At 42.6% G+C, this 17,065-nt stretch overlaps 1 protein-coding gene across 5 annotated transcripts in view; it reads left to right on the forward strand.

The window, feature by feature from the left end:
• MAP3K4 (mitogen-activated protein kinase kinase kinase 4) overlaps nucleotides 1-16,808 on the forward strand; it is a 112,539-nt gene extending 95,731 nt beyond the window's left edge. For all 5 annotated transcript variants that reach the window (XM_055310439.1, XM_055310440.1, XM_055310442.1 and 2 more), the window contains 10 exons: nucleotides 1,616-1,716; nucleotides 2,308-2,388; nucleotides 5,066-5,257; nucleotides 6,482-6,552; nucleotides 8,355-8,471; nucleotides 9,358-9,517; nucleotides 11,357-11,479; nucleotides 12,387-12,493; nucleotides 13,891-14,070; nucleotides 16,275-16,808. In XM_055310439.1, coding sequence (XP_055166414.1) covers nucleotides 1,616-1,716; nucleotides 2,308-2,388; nucleotides 5,066-5,257; nucleotides 6,482-6,552; nucleotides 8,355-8,471; nucleotides 9,358-9,517; nucleotides 11,357-11,479; nucleotides 12,387-12,493; nucleotides 13,891-14,070; nucleotides 16,275-16,295 — 1,153 coding nt within the window. In that variant the 3' untranslated portion in view covers nucleotides 16,296-16,808. The remainder of the gene's footprint in view (nucleotides 1-1,615; nucleotides 1,717-2,307; nucleotides 2,389-5,065; nucleotides 5,258-6,481; nucleotides 6,553-8,354; nucleotides 8,472-9,357; nucleotides 9,518-11,356; nucleotides 11,480-12,386; nucleotides 12,494-13,890; nucleotides 14,071-16,274) is intronic.
• The last annotated feature ends 257 nt before the right edge of the window (nucleotides 16,809-17,065 follow it).

The following is a 17,065-nucleotide window of genomic DNA, read 5'->3' on the forward strand; positions in this document are numbered from 1 at the left end:
CGTTCAAGCCTGGCACATGTTAAGTTTGACTTTGGGCTTCAGCCCCTTTGTAGTGGCAAGCTTGCTCCCTGCCGATGGCTTGTACGGCCCAGGGTTTGTGAATGTGCTGCAGGGGAAGTAGAGTGATGCCCAGGACTTCCAGCCTCAGCAGGAAGGCCCCTGCCTCATAGTGTGCAGTCCTTCTTGTCCTAGAGACCCATGAGCCCTGTGAAATCTTAACTGTGCCCCACAGCATCCTATAAATGCTTTTATTTATTTTATTTTATTTGACTTAGGAAATAGTCTGGACTTCAGTTATCTTACCATTGTTGATAAGACTTTTTTGTGGTGTTCTGTTTGTTGGAGCTGGCTCTTGCTGCTTTGTGAGACTGATTGTTAATTTTTCAGGAATTTTGCAAGCTGATTGTTACACTACTGAACTTGCGGAACTCTACCACTAGTAGTTAAACATTCACTCACATGCTATTTGCTTTAAGTATATTTTTTGCCTTTTACCCTAGCAAAAGTCTCTGAGGATATGGTCTGATTTGGTCTCTGAGAAATCAGGAATATAGTGGTGTCAGGTGACCTCCCCTTGGCACCACAGTCTTTGGTGTTGCTTTAGGAGTCACTTGTCTCTTCAACATCAGTGATTTTTTCCATGAAGTGGCTTCAAGACTTTTTGATGAACTACATGGCAATAGAGGATGTCCCCCTCTTTTCAGACTTAACAAGTATTACACTAGATTTAAGAGAGTTTAGGGAAATAAAAAGCATTGCATACTTCATAATCTCTGAGCATCTGTTCAGTAGAACCATGTCCCCTTAAATCTATTCAGTGTATATTGGAAAAGAGCATAAATGCTACCATACTTCATAATATCGCTCATACACACAGTACACACTGAATGTGTTAATAAACTCATGCCATATTTATCATGGATTACTCGAATTGTAATTTTAACACTTCCCTTATTTAATTCTGGGTTTTACTGTCTATGGATTCATTCTGGATTTCTAAACACACCTAACTTTATTCTGGAAAAGCAACAAATTAACTTTGTTCTTTACATGCTAAGCTTCCTGCTCTTCTGCACCTTTGCTTGGCTACCGCTTGGAAAATCATTAGGTATTCCCTTCCATTTTCTTAAGAGATTTGAAATCTTTTCAATCATGTGATAATTTTAACACTTTAAAAAATAGAATTAAGTACATTAATATATAGTATGATCAGAATTGTAAATGTTAGCTATATTTGGCTAATAATTTCTAATCCATCCGGGGTTAAATGGTGGAGCTTTCCATGCATGCCAGTAACACTTGAATAAATCCTATTTTGTTTCTATTTTTGTTGTTTTTAACTTTAAACAGAGTGTTTTGCTGTCAGGTGTCAGCAAAAATCTGACCATTCCTTCCCCAGAGAAGGGTTTCTCAGTAGCAGCACTGTTCACTTTGGGTGCATAATTCTTTGTTTGGGGGCTATTGTTTGCATTATCCTGTGTTCACTAGATATTAGATGTCCCCAGTGGGTAGAATTACCCCTAGTTGAGAATTACCACTCTAGAAGAATCTCACAGATCTTTCATTTTTAATTCCATTGAATTGACAGCTCAGTTTTTTTAAAATCTCAAAACAGGGGTTCCAGTGTCCCTGAGAATGACCGGTTGGCTTCTATAGCCGCCGAGTTACAGTTTCGGTCCTTGAGCCGCCACTCAAGCCCCACGGAGGAGCGCGACGGTGAGTGTGTGAGGTGCTGAATCTCCTACTGCTTTTATGGTCTATGCCTTAGGAAGAAATGAAGAATGAGAAAACAATGACAGAGCTCCCAGAAAACACTTGATGATCAATGTGTGTTGGCTTTTTAATATAGATGCCTTTTAGTTGTATTTGCATTTTCTAGATCTTCTAGTTTTGGTTTTTTAAAAATATATTATGTCTGCTACTTTAATTGCCAGGCACTCTTATTCTCTTTAAAAATATGAACCTGCACTAAGTTTGTTAATGATGCACTGAGGTTTTATTATAATGCAGGGCCTCTTGAATGGGGTCCCTAGAGAATCTAATTTCTGCTCAGTATTCTGTTGTCATGTGTGGAAAATTCATGTAGTCAAAATCATGTAACATCATTGACAACTTCTTAGTCTGGTATAGTTTTCTGGAATTAATTGTCAAGGTAGCTTCTCACACTCACATCAAATAGAAATTAATTACGAAAGGACAGATTGATGGGAACTAATCATTGCCACGCACCATTTCAGTCTTACTCTCGATTACATAGGCTTATCTGTTCCATAAATCTTAATTTTGTGAAAAACATACTTCCTGCAGAACCAGCGTATCCAAAAGGTGATTCAAGTGGGTCAGCTCGAAGAAGTTGGGAACTTCGGACACTTATCAGCCAGACTAAGGGTAAGAGAGAGAATGTTGAACTTAAAATATTGAAGCATAAAGTAAGCAGTTTCAGCTAAAATATGCTTTAGCTTTTGAATTATTAGTTCTTCATTAATATTTTGTGATCTCTTTTATTCCTGTGACATTACTTCCTATGTGTACTGTGTATACATTTCCTGTTTCTTATAATAAATTATAAGCTCCTTTGGATCTGGAACATGTTTTATTCATCTTATATTCTTTAAGCTATGGTGGTAGTTAATTCTTTATGTCACTTTGGGTGGGCCCTTCACATAATTCTTTCTACATGGTAGGAATATAATTAATATTTGTGAACTGAATAACTATTCATGTCTTCTTCTGATGAAGTTTTTGAGAAGCCAAATAGTTGGCCAAGGTGATAACTGACAGAGCTGGGGCAGGCGCACACTGCTTCTATCTACATGTCCAGTGCTCATACCAGTGTTCTCCCCTTGGAAGTATATTGTCCACCAAAGTTGAAAATAGTTGGCGGGGGGGTGGGGGGTTTATGGAAGGGTGAGGCTTGAGTTGACTCTTATATCAAAACAGATCTGCATCAAGCCAGGAGGAAAAGTACAGAGTAGGAAACACATCCAGAGGGAGGCCCAGTGATGAAAGAAGAAGCCAGCTGGATTGGGCAGTGTAGATATAAGAGGTGGCGAACACGAAGGGGCTGGGAGAAGTTAGACTGTGGCCAGTCTTCAGTGACAGCTAAGGGATGAAGGCCTCACCTTGAGATGGTCAGCAGCCCTGCAGCCTCTTGAGCACCTGGTGTGTTCTGGGTGTGGGGAGGAGGAGATAGGAGAGATGGTGGGAGCTGCTTGGAGTGGGGGGAAATAAGGAGGTTGGTTAGCATATCATTATGGTGGTGCCGTGCAAGACACCAGACTCAGGTGGGATTTTAAAAAAAGGAACAAAGTGGAAGAAATGACTCTGATGCATTGTTTGCCCAGCCTGGGGCAGGTGAGGTGTATGTGGAGGGCTTAGGGCAGGGAAAGCCACGAGCTGGAGCTTGGGTCTCCAGCAACTCTCACGTCAGCAGAAGTTCCCATACATGCCAACTCTTTGTGATAATCTTCAAAACAAATACTTTGTGGTCAGGAGAACTTGGGAACTCTTGGGATAGTTACAGTTCACAGTAACAAAGATGGAGAAATCTTGAGAAATAATTACTGTAAAACAAAACCAAAATGCCTTTCCCAGAAATATTTGACAGTGGAGTCCATGGGCTCATAGCTGTGAAATCTTGTTCGGTGCCCATGAGACCTGATGTGTCATATATTGAGGTAAAGAAAACAGCGATTCCTGTTGTTAAGAAGTGGTTATAGTGCGAAACTATAGTTAGAACACTATAAACCTTGGGGGAATTTCTCTTCTCAAATTAACCGTACAGCCATACTAGTCCTTAGTGATCTCTTTGTTGGCCAGAAAGCGAGGCTCTTAGCTAGTGAGGATGCAACATGAGGAGGACTGTAATGGGGACACGTACAAAGCAGTGCTTTTCACATTATGGGTCATAACCCGTTTGTGGGTTGTAAAGTCAGCATTTAAAAACATAGGGTGGAGTCTGAATCACATGTGGTAACAGTAATACTGTTTTATGAAACTTTTTTAGATATCTGTATGTGTAAAAGTTATTTTTTACTGTAAGTCATGACCAAATAATTTGGAGAACTAGAGATATAGAACCTGATGAGAAGGTAAGGAAGAGTAACAAAAGTAACTTAAATCTCACTGAATATTGCTGTGTCCCAGGCATAGGGCTTAGCACCTTGAATGTATGATTTCCTTAAATACAGTAGTGCCGTCTGTGCATGAGATATTATTACCCTCATTTCACAAATTAGGAGTTCGATATATGAAGAAGTCAGTTAACTTGCCCACTTGGAAAATGATGAAGCCAGGACTTTATCCCAGGCATCCTGGTTCCAGAGCCTTTATTCTGGACTCTTCCCAGAGAAGGGACAACTTAATTCCCTTCTCATCAAGACGGCTTCTGAAAAGGGGTATGATATTTCAGCTGAGCTATTGGTGAGATGTACACCCCAGACACCGTGGTGGGAAGACAGCTTTTTAGACCAGCAGAAAAGTGTGAACATAAGTGTCAGAAACGGCTTGGAGTGTTTGTTCTACGAGTCTGTTTAGTTTGGTTCATCTGGGGCCTGTGGCAGAAGAAGAGAGGGAGAATACTGACAGGAGCAAACTGGGAAAGATAAACCAAGTCCAAAATCTGCGCGGCCTACAATCCCAGATGAAGGGCTTGGATTTTTGGTAAACTGTTTGTTGAGAACCGTGAAATAAATCTAAGTAGGAAAGGAACATACCAGATTTTATGTGTCAGTAAGACAATACTGGCCAATGAGAGTGGACTGGAGATGGAGAGTCTGGTGGCAGGTAGGAAGTCACTCCAGTGTCTGAGCAGCAGTGTGGGAGGGTGAAGTCATCAGCTCTGCCTGACGAGCCTATATTTTATGTGTGTGTCTGTGCAGTGGGTGGCACATCCTCTGGAGCTGTTGGATTGGAATGGACTTGAATGCACCTGCTGGGTATCTGACTAGAGAATGCTAAGCCTTGCTGTGCTCAAGTGCTCATGTGTATTGCTCTCTTTCTATTATTTGCTGGACGTTGACTTACTTCTAGTGACTGGGACTACTGAGCTTGTTTCTCCCTGCAGACAGTGCTTCCAAACAAGGACCCATAGAAGCTATCCAGAAATCAGTCCGACTGTTTGAAGAAAAGAGGTATCGAGAAATGAGGAGAAAGAATATCATTGGTCAAGTTTGTGATACCCCTAAATCATATGATAACGTTATGCATGTAGGCTTGAGGAAGGTGACCTTCAAGTGGCAAAGAGGAAACAAAATTGGTAAGGAAATGGAGCAATGTGACATAGAGTTCACCTCTGTTAGAAACAGCAACAGTCACACTTTTTTAGGTTAAGTTGTATAACTGATTCTTATCTCTGGTAGATGTAGCATATCTTTTGCAGAGGGTTCTGGTTTTTAGGTTGTGTAAATAATGTTTCAGTAAAATGTGTTATAAGAACAATACAAAGGAGATTTTAAATTTTTTAAAAGATGTATATATGTATTTATTTGAGAGTGAGTGAGCAGGGGAAGGGGCAGAGGGAGAGGGAGAAGCAGACTCCCACTGAGCAGGGAGCCCAACGTGGGGCTCCATTCCAGGATCCCAGAACTATGACCTAAGCCAAAGGCAGACGCTTAACCCACTGAGCCACCCAGGTGCCCCTAGAAAGATTTTTTTTTTAAATGGTTCATTAAAATGAGTAGTTTTTGCATGATAACTCCAGAAGTTGCCAATGGAAAACTATGTAAATTTTACCCATTTGTTCCTGTTGATGTTCTTATGACCTTATTCCCTCAAGAACATTATTGAAGAGAGACCGTCCTTCCTAAAGCATTGCCTGTTATTAATTTCCAAGTCAAGTGCCTCTTATAACTAGAGGTGGATTGTGTGACAGAAGCAGCCTGACCATGTTTCAGATCCTTCTGTCTTTTAAATGCATCTCTTAATGGAGTGTTTGGTTCTGAAGAGGCTAACACGATTGTGATAATAGGACTCTGTGAGCCCAGGATACCCTTAAGGTTCTGTAGAGCTAGCAATTAAGGCAGAAGACACAGAAGAAACCAAGTGCTTTATAAATGTTATCAGTTATGTTGTTGGTCTTTGCTATATGTCCCGTCCCCTTCGCTTAATGTCCCCAAAGATACGTTGGTAAAATATACACTCCCACCCACCCCTGGACTGCCACAACAAGGTGCACTTAGACGGTGCCCCCACCCCGGACCCTGGCCTCCTCAAGGACTGTAAGGGCTTAGAAGTATGCACCTTTGTTCCTTTATGCTTCCTCTAGGGTTTGCCAAAGTTCCTTCTACCCTACGGATATTTACAGGTAAGGCTTAGTGAAGAGATTGCCTTCAGTTATTGGGGAACATTTTGGGTCTTGGAATAGTAGATAATTATAGATTATATAAATATAGATCCAGACTTGGGAAACATTACTACACATCTGAGTGACTTCAAATGGCCTTCTTTGGTGACTGAGATGGTATGTTTGTTCTGTTCACAGGGGAGGGGCAGTATGGGAAGGTCTACACCTGTATCAGTGTCGACACTGGCGAATTGATGGCTATGAAGGAGGTAAGTGGTCTGGTCTTGTTGGGGGCCTTCTGGTTTGAAGCTTCTGCGTGACAGAGATTTGGTAAAGAAGCTTATTTTCAAGGCTCTTCTTAGCTCCTAGAGCTAGCTCCTCTGTGTTGAGCTGTCTAGGCAGATGCCTGGAGATGATAGAGTAGCGCAGTGTCCAATTCCGGTGAGGATGCTAGTAAGAACTCTCAGACCAGATGCACAGGTACTTCTGCCACCACATAGGTGTGCTGAGCACCTTACAGAAAGAGGCAAGCAAAGTTAGCTGAAGGCAGAGAGGATGGTGGTAACAGTAGCATCTTAGCGGGGAATTAGGTAAGAAGATAACATTTGTGATCAGCTTCAGGAATGAGCAGTATTTCAATAGCTAAAGGTAGGATGGGGGAGAGCCAGCCTCCTCTCAGGGAAGCAAATACTGTTGTCGCTCCTGAGGAGACACTCGGGATGCAAGGGGTAGGAGAAGCCTGTGGTGGAAGAGGCTGGAGCTTCCATGGATGGTAGGATTGGCAGGCAACACACACATGCAGTGCCCAGCCCTCCCTCTCTGAGCTCCTGTGGCATTTCTTGTCTTCCCACATGGCATTCACCCACACTGCTTCTACCACCTTGTTCCCACTTGGTTGTTAACTTTTTTATTTTTAAGATTGTATTTATTTATTTGAGAGAGTGAACATGGGTTGGGGGAGAGAGAGAGGGAGAGGTTGTAGACTCCCCGTTGAGCAGGGAGCCTGACTTGGGGCTCGATCCCAGGACCTTAGAATCAAGACTTGAGCTGAAGACAGATGCTTTACAAACTAAGCCACCCAGGCACTCCGGTCGTAAACTACTTTTTTAAAAAAAATTTTTAAATTTAATTCAATTAATTAACACTGTAATATAGTACTTAGTTTCAGAGGTAGAGTTCAGTGATTCATCAGTCTTATACCCAGTGCTCATTACATCACGTGCCCTCCGTAATGCCCATTACCCAAGTACCCCATCCCTCCACCCCCCACCCCTCCAGTGACCCTCAGTTTGTCTCCTATGATTAAGAGTCTCTTATGGTTTGTCTTCCTGTCTTATGTCCTCTTGTTTTATTTTTTCCTCTCTTCCCCTGTGATCCTCTGTTTTGTTTCTTAAATTCCACGTGAGTGAGATCATATTGGTAATTGTCTTTCTCTGACTGACTTACTTCACTTAGCATAATACCCTCTAGTTCCATCTATGTCATTTTAAATGGCAAGATTTCTTTCTTTCCTTCCTTCCTTCTTTCTTTCTTTCTTTCCTTCCTTCTTTCTTTCTTTCTTTCTTTCTTTCTTTCTTTCTTTCTTTCTTTTTTTTCTGAGTAATGTCATTGTATATATATAGACCACATCTTTATCCATTCATTTGTTGACAAATACTGGGCTCTTTCCATAGTTTGGCTGTTGTCGCCATTCCTGTTATGAAAATTGGGGTGCAGGTGCCCTTTCGTATACTTCTTAAGGGCACAATTCTCTCTCACCTTTTTATCTTCCAGAACCTACATATTTATGATCACTTATCGAATGTTTAATGATTTTGTGAATTCAGTTTGCAGTTATGAAAATGATCCTGTTAGCTGTTCTCTCACCAAATATTCTAAAGCAGGCATGTTTTATTCACTTGGAATGACAAAGCAGAGAAAGACTCAAAGTCAAGTACAGACACACTGACCATAGTCTGTGGGTCTGGATGATGCACATGTCAGGAGCCAGCTTTACGGCTCTCGGGGATAAAGGTGTCTTGTTTCTGGTTTGTGACAGGACCAACACTGATCAACAGTTTTCTCTTTACAGATCCGATTTCAACCTAATGACCATAAAACTATCAAGGAAACTGCAGACGAATTGAAAATCTTTGAGGGCATCAAACACCCCAATCTGGTTCGGTATTTTGGTGTGGAGCTTCATAGAGTAAGCCAACTTTGATCACGCGGTTTTGTGTGAGGAATCAGTAAGGGCACAGTCGGAGTCCTGTTCTACATCGCAGGTCTTCTCATTTCAGAGCACAGTAACTTTGCCTAATTATCAGGAAATCTCCATGAGTTACATCATTTCTGCCTTCTCTCTGAAACTAGAGGAGTTCTTCCTAAAATGTAAGTTGTAGACTGTAGTCGTTAACCCGACATTATAAAGCACTGAAACCCATCCTGCCGATCAGAAGATTCTTCTAAAATGCCCCTTACACAGTGTGTTACTTTTTTCTCCCCATTTTTCACTGAACCACTGTTGGGTGCACTGTCAAGAAATGCTGATTTTTCTCCTACATGTATTTAAGGAACCGTTGTGAAATGAGAAAGTTAAAACTTCAAATTCGTTTCCCCCCTGTGTTTGGAAGTAAACACTTGGAGGGAAAGAGGATAACTCGGATCATCTTGGTGGAGTCTGAACTTCCAAGGGAAGTTGAATAGTGGTGATTTTTAATGTTTTCACAAATAAATTCATATCTGAAAAGGATGTGTTTCAGTACTTAATAATACATTTATAGGGACAGCCCTGTTGGTCCCTGTCTGAGATTATATAGCAGACTTAATTTCAGAGGATTATAGACAACTTATCACCTGTGATTTGGAGAAGACACTCTTATCTCGACAAGCTGTATAATTCCAGACAGAGGAGGCAGGCAGACACCTCTGTGTAGGAGTGAGAAATGACTGTTATCAGACAAATTCAGTGTTGAGGATGACAAGTGTAGCATACCATTAGAAAGAAGGTTCCTTTGGGGCATGACCTGTGACATTTTCCAGGTTATTCACTTAGTGTACATATAAACACAGGCTGCATTTTGTTCCTCCCGCAGGAAGAAATGTACATCTTCATGGAATACTGTGACGAGGGGACATTAGAAGAGGTGTCAAGGCTGGGACTTCAGGAGCATGTCATTAGGCTGTATTCAAAGCAGATCACCATCGCAATCAATGTCCTCCATGAGCATGGCATCGTTCACCGTGACATCAAAGGTAGTCCTCACACTCACCTGGCTGCCATGGATACCAGACTGTGTGCCCTACACATAGTAGGTGCTGCCAAGACACTAGATCCCCCTCCCACAAACCATTTCTCTAGAAAGAAGTGCCTTTACTGTGAATATGCTACCATTAAGAACCCAGTATTGAGAGACCGTATAGCACATCCCCATCCATGAGCAGATAAGTCTGCTTTATCTTTCTGCGTAACACTGTTTTTAGTGAGGTCTGTTTCCCCAAGAATGAAACTTGCTATTTTTATAGGCTGGTTTAGCCAACCTTGTATATTTACTAGACATTCACAATCTACACATCTTTTTCTCTGTTCAAGACTTTTGCGTATTTCCATGTGAACATCATGCATATGTAAAGTGACCGTGAATCTGAAATGCCAGTGTAAGCTGTGTTTTGGGAGACAAGATTTATTTACACCAACCTCCTCCAGTGTACAATTCTGCTAAAGACTGACTTGGTCATGCTGATTGATTTAAAGTGCTTTTCTCTTCTGGCATGAGGGGAATAGTCATGCTTGTCTCAGAACTGTCCCTCTGGCATTTGTCCCTGACCTTTGTATTTGGGGAGTCAGGGATAGTTAAAGTGACAAATTGTCTCTGGTGGGCCCTAGACTGAAGGATTCCACTCTGTCACATAGTCCGAGGCCAGCATAAGCACGTTCTCTGTAGAATTGGCTGACTTCCGACCCAGCACTTGATCCAGCACGGGGCTGGATTACACCAGAACCTGCTTTGGTCTGAGTGGAAGAATTGTCCATCCTCCCTCCAGTAGCTCACCCTGAATCCCCAGCATCCACCATTCTTATTGTCTCCCTGCCTGCTCGTGTCCCCCATTGCTTTGCTGCTTGGAATCATTCTGAGCATTCGCCTAATTGGCTCTTTATCAGCCATGACATTGCCTCTTTCCAGTTGTTCAGCCACAAATACCAATACCCTGGCTCTGATCCCTGTCACGGAATGGTACCTTCCTTTCATGGGCCATGACCATAAAGAGAATTCCTCAGGGTCGTTGAATCAAGTCTTTGCCCTTGTGATATTTTTTGTGATTCAGTATGGCTGATGTCCACGTGTGGAGTAGCTCCAGAGTTGTGAAGTTGGTAGTGTGTAGTCCTCTGTGGGGGACCGTATATCCTGGGAGCGCTCAGGTGCTCTGTTAGATGTCAGCTTATGGTGTGGCTCCCCAACCTAATTTGAGTGGCTCTGTACTGCTTTTTGAGAAAAGTGCCATAGGACACACAGCGCCAGAGATATGTGGCTTGGTTAGGGCAACAATATCTCATAGCCTAGAGCTGCCACAGCCGTGAGCAGTCACCCCAGATTCCAGCTAGAGTATGAGCATGTGTGTTGCATTCAGAGATGTGAGGAGGCTCTATAGCATCTCTTCAGTCATAGTTCGAAGTTGTCTGTGCAGCCTCAGCCAGGATTCCAGAGAAGAGCGTGCGCGCCAGTCCAAACTCCACGTTGCGACCTGTTACAGGTGCTGCTACTTGTTCACGCCTCTGATTTTACAGGCAATGGTAGCTTCCACATAATTCCTGTGTAAAGGGTCTCCCTGTATTTGCAGCATTATATCTGTGCAAGTGTTTCAGTTCAGAGTCTGTTGGTCAAAGCTCTCTGTACTGATATGAAAATTTCTTTGCTTTGTAGTAACATTTGTGTATAAGGCTTAAAATCCTTCCATGATTATACTCTGTAAGTCAAATTTTATAAACCTTTACATTATTTAATTTGTGAATCAAGTTCCTGGGAATTTTGGTTGCCGTGTAGCTGAAAATGCACTCTGTGTTCCCAAGCCCAACAAGTGCTTGTTTCTTGTTAGGTGCCAATATCTTCCTAACCTCCTCTGGACTCATCAAGCTGGGGGATTTTGGATGCTCAGTAAAGCTTAAAAACAACGCACAGACCATGCCGGGAGAAGTGAATAGCACACTGGGGACAGCAGGTGGGGACTGGCTTGATTTGTCTTTGCCACGATGACTCATTACAGTGTGCTTGGTAACTGGGCTTTCCCTTCATCTCTGCTGTCAGCACAGACCAGGGAGGAGGGGGGAGGGTTTCTGACCACAGACCCCGCAGGCTTCCACCTGCCAGCACGTCTCAGATGCAGAAATTCGCCTTTCCCTCCAAAGTGAAAGAAGACAAGAAAGTCCTCTTTTTCTTCCCAGAAAAACTACCTTTGTTGTTCACAAGGGGTTTATTAAAACTATTCTAGTCAAAGCACAACAGTATGTTAAATAGAATAGTATGGATTTTTTTTTAAGAACATAACCTATTTATTGTCGAGCACCTGTGACAATTTCATGTCTATCTAAAGGAGGCAGGAAGTTTGAAGCATTATTGGCTCTTTTAAATGAAAAGGAGTAGGTAGGCACACCCAGAAGTGGGTGAATATCTTAACACGTGGGAATGTGTTACTAGTGCAGCCAAGCCCACACCTGGTATGCTCCCCACCAGTCTGCTTCATTGTCCCTTTAAAAAGGGACATGTTTAATGGTAAGTATTTGTTTTATTATTCAGTGTCATAAAATTTTACAGCTTCTTTTGAACATTTAATTCATATTTTTAATGTGATACAGTTTATCTGAAGATTTGCCATTCAGAAATTGTCAATTAGATACTAATTCATCCCCTAAAATGTCAATTCAGAAAATTGATTTGAAATCTTTTGTTGGTTTCAATATTTCATATTATATAACTCCGAGAAAGTCCTTTCTGTATCCCCCCCCCCCGCCATAAGTTAGTTTCATTAATGTGGAGTATTACACAATATTAATTTGTTGCTTAGCTCTATTATTGCATGATACTGTGTTTGTAATCCATTCCTATCACCATATCTGTGACTTTTAAAGCATACATGGCTCCAGAAGTCATCACTCGTGCAAAAGGAGAAGGCCATGGGCGTGCCGCTGATATCTGGAGTCTGGGCTGTGTCGTTATAGAGATGGTGACCGGCAAGGTAAGCAGAGCCCACACCAGGAGGAGAAACTCCCAGAGGGTGTTCACAGGAACAGAGCTGTAATTGTGTTTTATTAGGTATTACAAATACCAGGGACACATTTTCTGCTAACTAGAGAATGTGAGTAAACATAAAAAAAAAAGTGAACTCTAAAAAGATACAGTAACGTGAAGACAGGTGACAGTCTAGGAACCAAATATTTATAAGATTTATGACTTAAAGAACACTTACATGAGTGAATAAAAAAGTAGGAAGCTCAAGTTAAAACATGGAGAAATGAGGAGCTGCAGAAAGAAATGAGGAACCAGAAACTTCTGTCCAAACACTAGCACTGGAGTGCAGCTTTATTCATGATTGCCAGACATGGAGGCAACCAAGGTGTCCTTGAGTAAGTGAACAGGTGAGCAAACTGGTAATCCAGACAATGGGATATTATGCAGCAATGAAAAGAAATGAGCCGTCTAGCCCAGAGGACGACGAGGAGGAGCTGTAAAAGCATATTGCCAACGAGAAAGAAGCTAATCTGGAAATGCCACATACATGTGTGATTCCACCCACATGACATTCTGGGGGGAAGGCAGGAGGCAGCAGTAAGAGGATCAGTTGTCAGTAGCTCTGGGAGAAGAAGGAAAGGATGATAAGATAGAGCACAAGGATGTTTAGGGCAGTGAGACTATTCTGTATGATTATCTTAAAATTCTAAAAATTTACTTTTTTATGAAAATACTGCTAATGAACAGCAGATGTCTAGAGGGACCATTGTGTGTGTGTAGTAGCATTATTTATAAACCAAAAAAAATGTTAGAAACCTCTCAAGTGTTATTAGTAGGAAAATGTATTATACCTTGTGGCTGCTGAACGTTTTGTTCTTATGTTTTATGATACATAAAATAACCAGAGCTTCGCACTATTAGAATTTGATGTTCATTATTCAACGAGGTAGCATAGTAATGTCCCTGTGAGAGAATTGTTGAGTTTTATATGTTTTGTTGACATTGTTATATCAGTTTATATATATCCTTTTTTATTTTCATGATAGTGGCTTCCAGGTAATGCTGGACTATCATAACATCCAAATGAGGTTGGCAGACTGTGCTGACCACCTGGCTTTGTAAATAAGGTTTTACTGGCACTCAGTCACACCCATTCATTTATGTATCTTCTATGGCTGCTGTCAGGTCACAGCGGGAGAATTGAGCACTGTGGCCCGCAAGCCTAAACTACTTACTAATTGGCTCTGTAAGCAAAAAACCTAAACTACTTACTATTTGGCCCTGTAAGTAAAAGCTAGCTGGCCTCTGATATATATTAATATTGAGATGCCTGAAAGGATTGGGCCATCTCATTTTTTTATGGCCATGTAATATCATTAAACCTGCTTTTCCCCCTTTCTTTAGAGGCCTTGGCATGAATATGAACACAACTTTCAGATTATGTATAAAGTGGGAATGGGGCACAAGCCACCCATCCCTGAGAGACTAAGCCCGGAAGGAAAGGACTTCCTTTCTCACTGCCTTGAAAGTGAGCCCAGGATGAGGTGGACGGCCAGCCAGCTCCTCGACCATTCCTTCGTCAAGGTTGGGCAGATCACCGTACAGTCTTTTTCATGTTTGGATGTTTGAGTTCTGTTTGTATCTGGCACTGAAGGAAATTTGGAAACTTAGACATAAAATACTTGTATTAGTACACACATGGTACATTTATAAACATAGTATCGCTGAGTCAAAGGTTATGCAATATTTGAACTTCAAGATGTATTTTCAAATTAATTTCCAAAAAGTTTTACCAATTAGCACTCCCTATTGCAGAAAATCAGAGCACTACTTTCTCCATACTCTTGCCAGCATTGTGTAGTATTATCTCCCCCCCCCCATATGATAGGCAAAATAGTTAGTGTTATTAGTGTGGTTTCAATTTTCATTTATTTAATAATTTACTTTTAGTAATAAAATGTATATATTTAAACATCAAAAAAAAAAAAAGAAAGAAATGGAAAGGAGCTAAACGTATTATGCCAGGGAGTTTTAGATTCCCCCCCCCCCCCCCCCCCCCCAGAAAATGTTCATTGAGGTTCTCTGCTTGATCTACCCGGTGTGTTTGTGGTACACCTGGGACTGTTACATGGCATTTTATATGGGACTGGGCAAAAGACCAAGTTTCTACTCCTGAGAGTGTATGGTCTACTTGCATACAGGGCTAGTAGTGCCTGCACTCTAAGAGAGGAGAGAGAGACAGGGCTAGCAGCGACTAAGCTTTTTGTTCAGAGCTGGGGTAGGGTATGTATGCCACATTGTAGGGCCACTGGGAAGAGCAGAGTTTTTTGTTTTTTTGTTTTTTTTAAGATTTTATTCATTTATTCATGAGAGATACAGAGAGAGGGGCAGAGGCATAGGCATAGGCAGAGGGGCAAGCAGGCTCCATACAGGGAGCCTGATGTGGGACTTGATCCCGGGTCTCCAGTATCATGCCCTGGGCTGAAGGCAGACGCTTAACTGCTGAGCCACCCAGGCATCCTGGGAAGAGTGATTTCATCCAGCCAGGCCATTTCAGCTATCATTGCTTTCTCTGGAATGAGATGCCTGAGCTGTTTGGGAGGGTATAGGGAGGTCAGGCGGTGGGGGGTAGGGTATGACAGGCTAACAAGGGTAAAACAATCCAGGAACTGTGTACCAGTGGATCACAGGATGTGGAAAGTGGTAAAAGGTAAGGCTGCAGAAGTGAAAAGGAGCCCCCAGGAAGGAATTCCAGTTTTATTTTCAGTGTAACTTGATTAAATGGTGTTTCAGAATGATGCTTCTGGAGACAGAGTAGTTAGGAAGTTGCTGATACAGCTAATGGGCTGGGTGTGGGAGGTCAGGGGCAAGTTACTGGCGCTATTTCGGGGTTAAAATGGCCACAATTAAATAGCTGATGGGATGATAGACAAGTAAGGGGAGGGTCTGGGATGGCTCCCAGGCCCTGGTTTGGATCACCAGATTGGAGATCCTGTTGGCCAAGGAGGGATACAGAGGGTTGGGTCAGGGAGGCAGTGGGTTCCTCTTTGGCAGATGATGGTTAAGGCATGTTTGGAATATCTGCTTAGGGCTTTCAGATGGGTGTGAATGCGGGGAGAGAGTGGGGCTCGGATGCAGGTCCCGGAGAGAAAATAGTGCTGAAAGGGCCCTACAGGGGAGCCCCCTGTCGGAGGAAGGGAAGGTGCCAATGAGCAGGGTGAGTGGAAGTAAGGAACAAGTAGCTGGTTTTGCTGTGTAGACATTAGGGATTTGTAATTTAAAACACACTCATTTCTTTGTTTAGATGGTTTGTATTGACTTGATATTGTCCAGGTACTTTTTTTTAAAAAAGATTTATTAATGAGAGACACACAGAGAGAGAGAGGCAGAGACCCAGGCAGAGGGAGAAGCAGGCTCCATTCTATGCAGGGAGCCTGACATGGAACTTGATCCCAGGTCTCCAGGATCACACCCTGGGCTGAAGGCAGCACTAAACTGCTGAGCCACGTGGGCTGCCCCTGTCCAGGTACATTCTTAAAAATGCTTTCAGGGGCCAGTTGACAGAACCATGACTTTAGTACCTACATCACTTACTGCACCATTAAGCCTCCCCTCTGTGCTGGGTCCTTGCTGGGGCTTCTCTGCACTGGGGCTTCTCTGCGCTGGGCTTCTTGCTCAGGCTCCCCAGTGCGGGGATCGGGGAGGAGGCTGCAGCAGTGGTGGTGACTTACCTGTTAGTTGTGTGTCTATGGCAGATCTGGTTCAGCTCTCTCCTGCCTCCCTCCCAGGTCTGCACAGATGAAGAATGAAGCTAATCGGTCTGCGGCCTGGTAGTGTGTGTGCTCGGAGAATTCTCTTAATCACTACTGTATGTAATATTTACATAAAGACTGTGCTGAGAAGCAGTATAAGCCTTTTTAACCTTCCAAGACTGAAGACTGCACAGGTGACAAGCGTCACTTCTCCTGCTGCTCCTGTTTGTTTGACGTGGCACGGGGCCCTCTGAGTGACGGTGTCCACGAGGTAAAGAAGCTGCATGTTAAGTGCCATTACTACTGTACACGGACCATCACCTCTGTCACCTGTTTCTCGTGTGCTGACATCAGTGTAGTGTTTTGACCTTCCTGGGTTCAAAAGCAGTTGTAGTGTTATCAGGTGTCCTGGGCCTTGTTAAACTCTTGTTTGTCGAGTGCACTGACTGTGAAATCTTACCTTTTGTTGTTGTTGGCAAGCCACAGGTTTGTTATGCAAAGGCTGATTAATGAAATTTAAGAAAAAGGTTCTTTTTTCAATAAATGGTTTATTTTAGGAAAGCTCAGTTATATTGTGTTTTACTGGTTACCAGCTTCAGAAGCCAACACTTTATCTGAGCCGGAGGTCTGTCACTCTGATTCACGCGTTCTGGTACAGAAGGGGCACAGCCAGATGTGCTAGAGATGAGCACTGGGTTAGGAGTTCTGCGGGGCCTGGGATCGATCTCCTAACTAAAGGAAACACTGCTGCAGATCCAGAGGCCCTTTAAGTTCTCTTATGTTCCCTACGCAGGGGAGGATGGGGGAAAGCAGAAGCCATCCTACCA

The sequence above is a fragment of the Nyctereutes procyonoides genome, unplaced genomic scaffold, assembly GCF_905146905.1.
Source record: "Nyctereutes procyonoides isolate TBG_1078 unplaced genomic scaffold, NYPRO_anot_genome, whole genome shotgun sequence".
Taxonomy (NCBI): domain Eukaryota; kingdom Metazoa; phylum Chordata; class Mammalia; order Carnivora; family Canidae; genus Nyctereutes; species Nyctereutes procyonoides.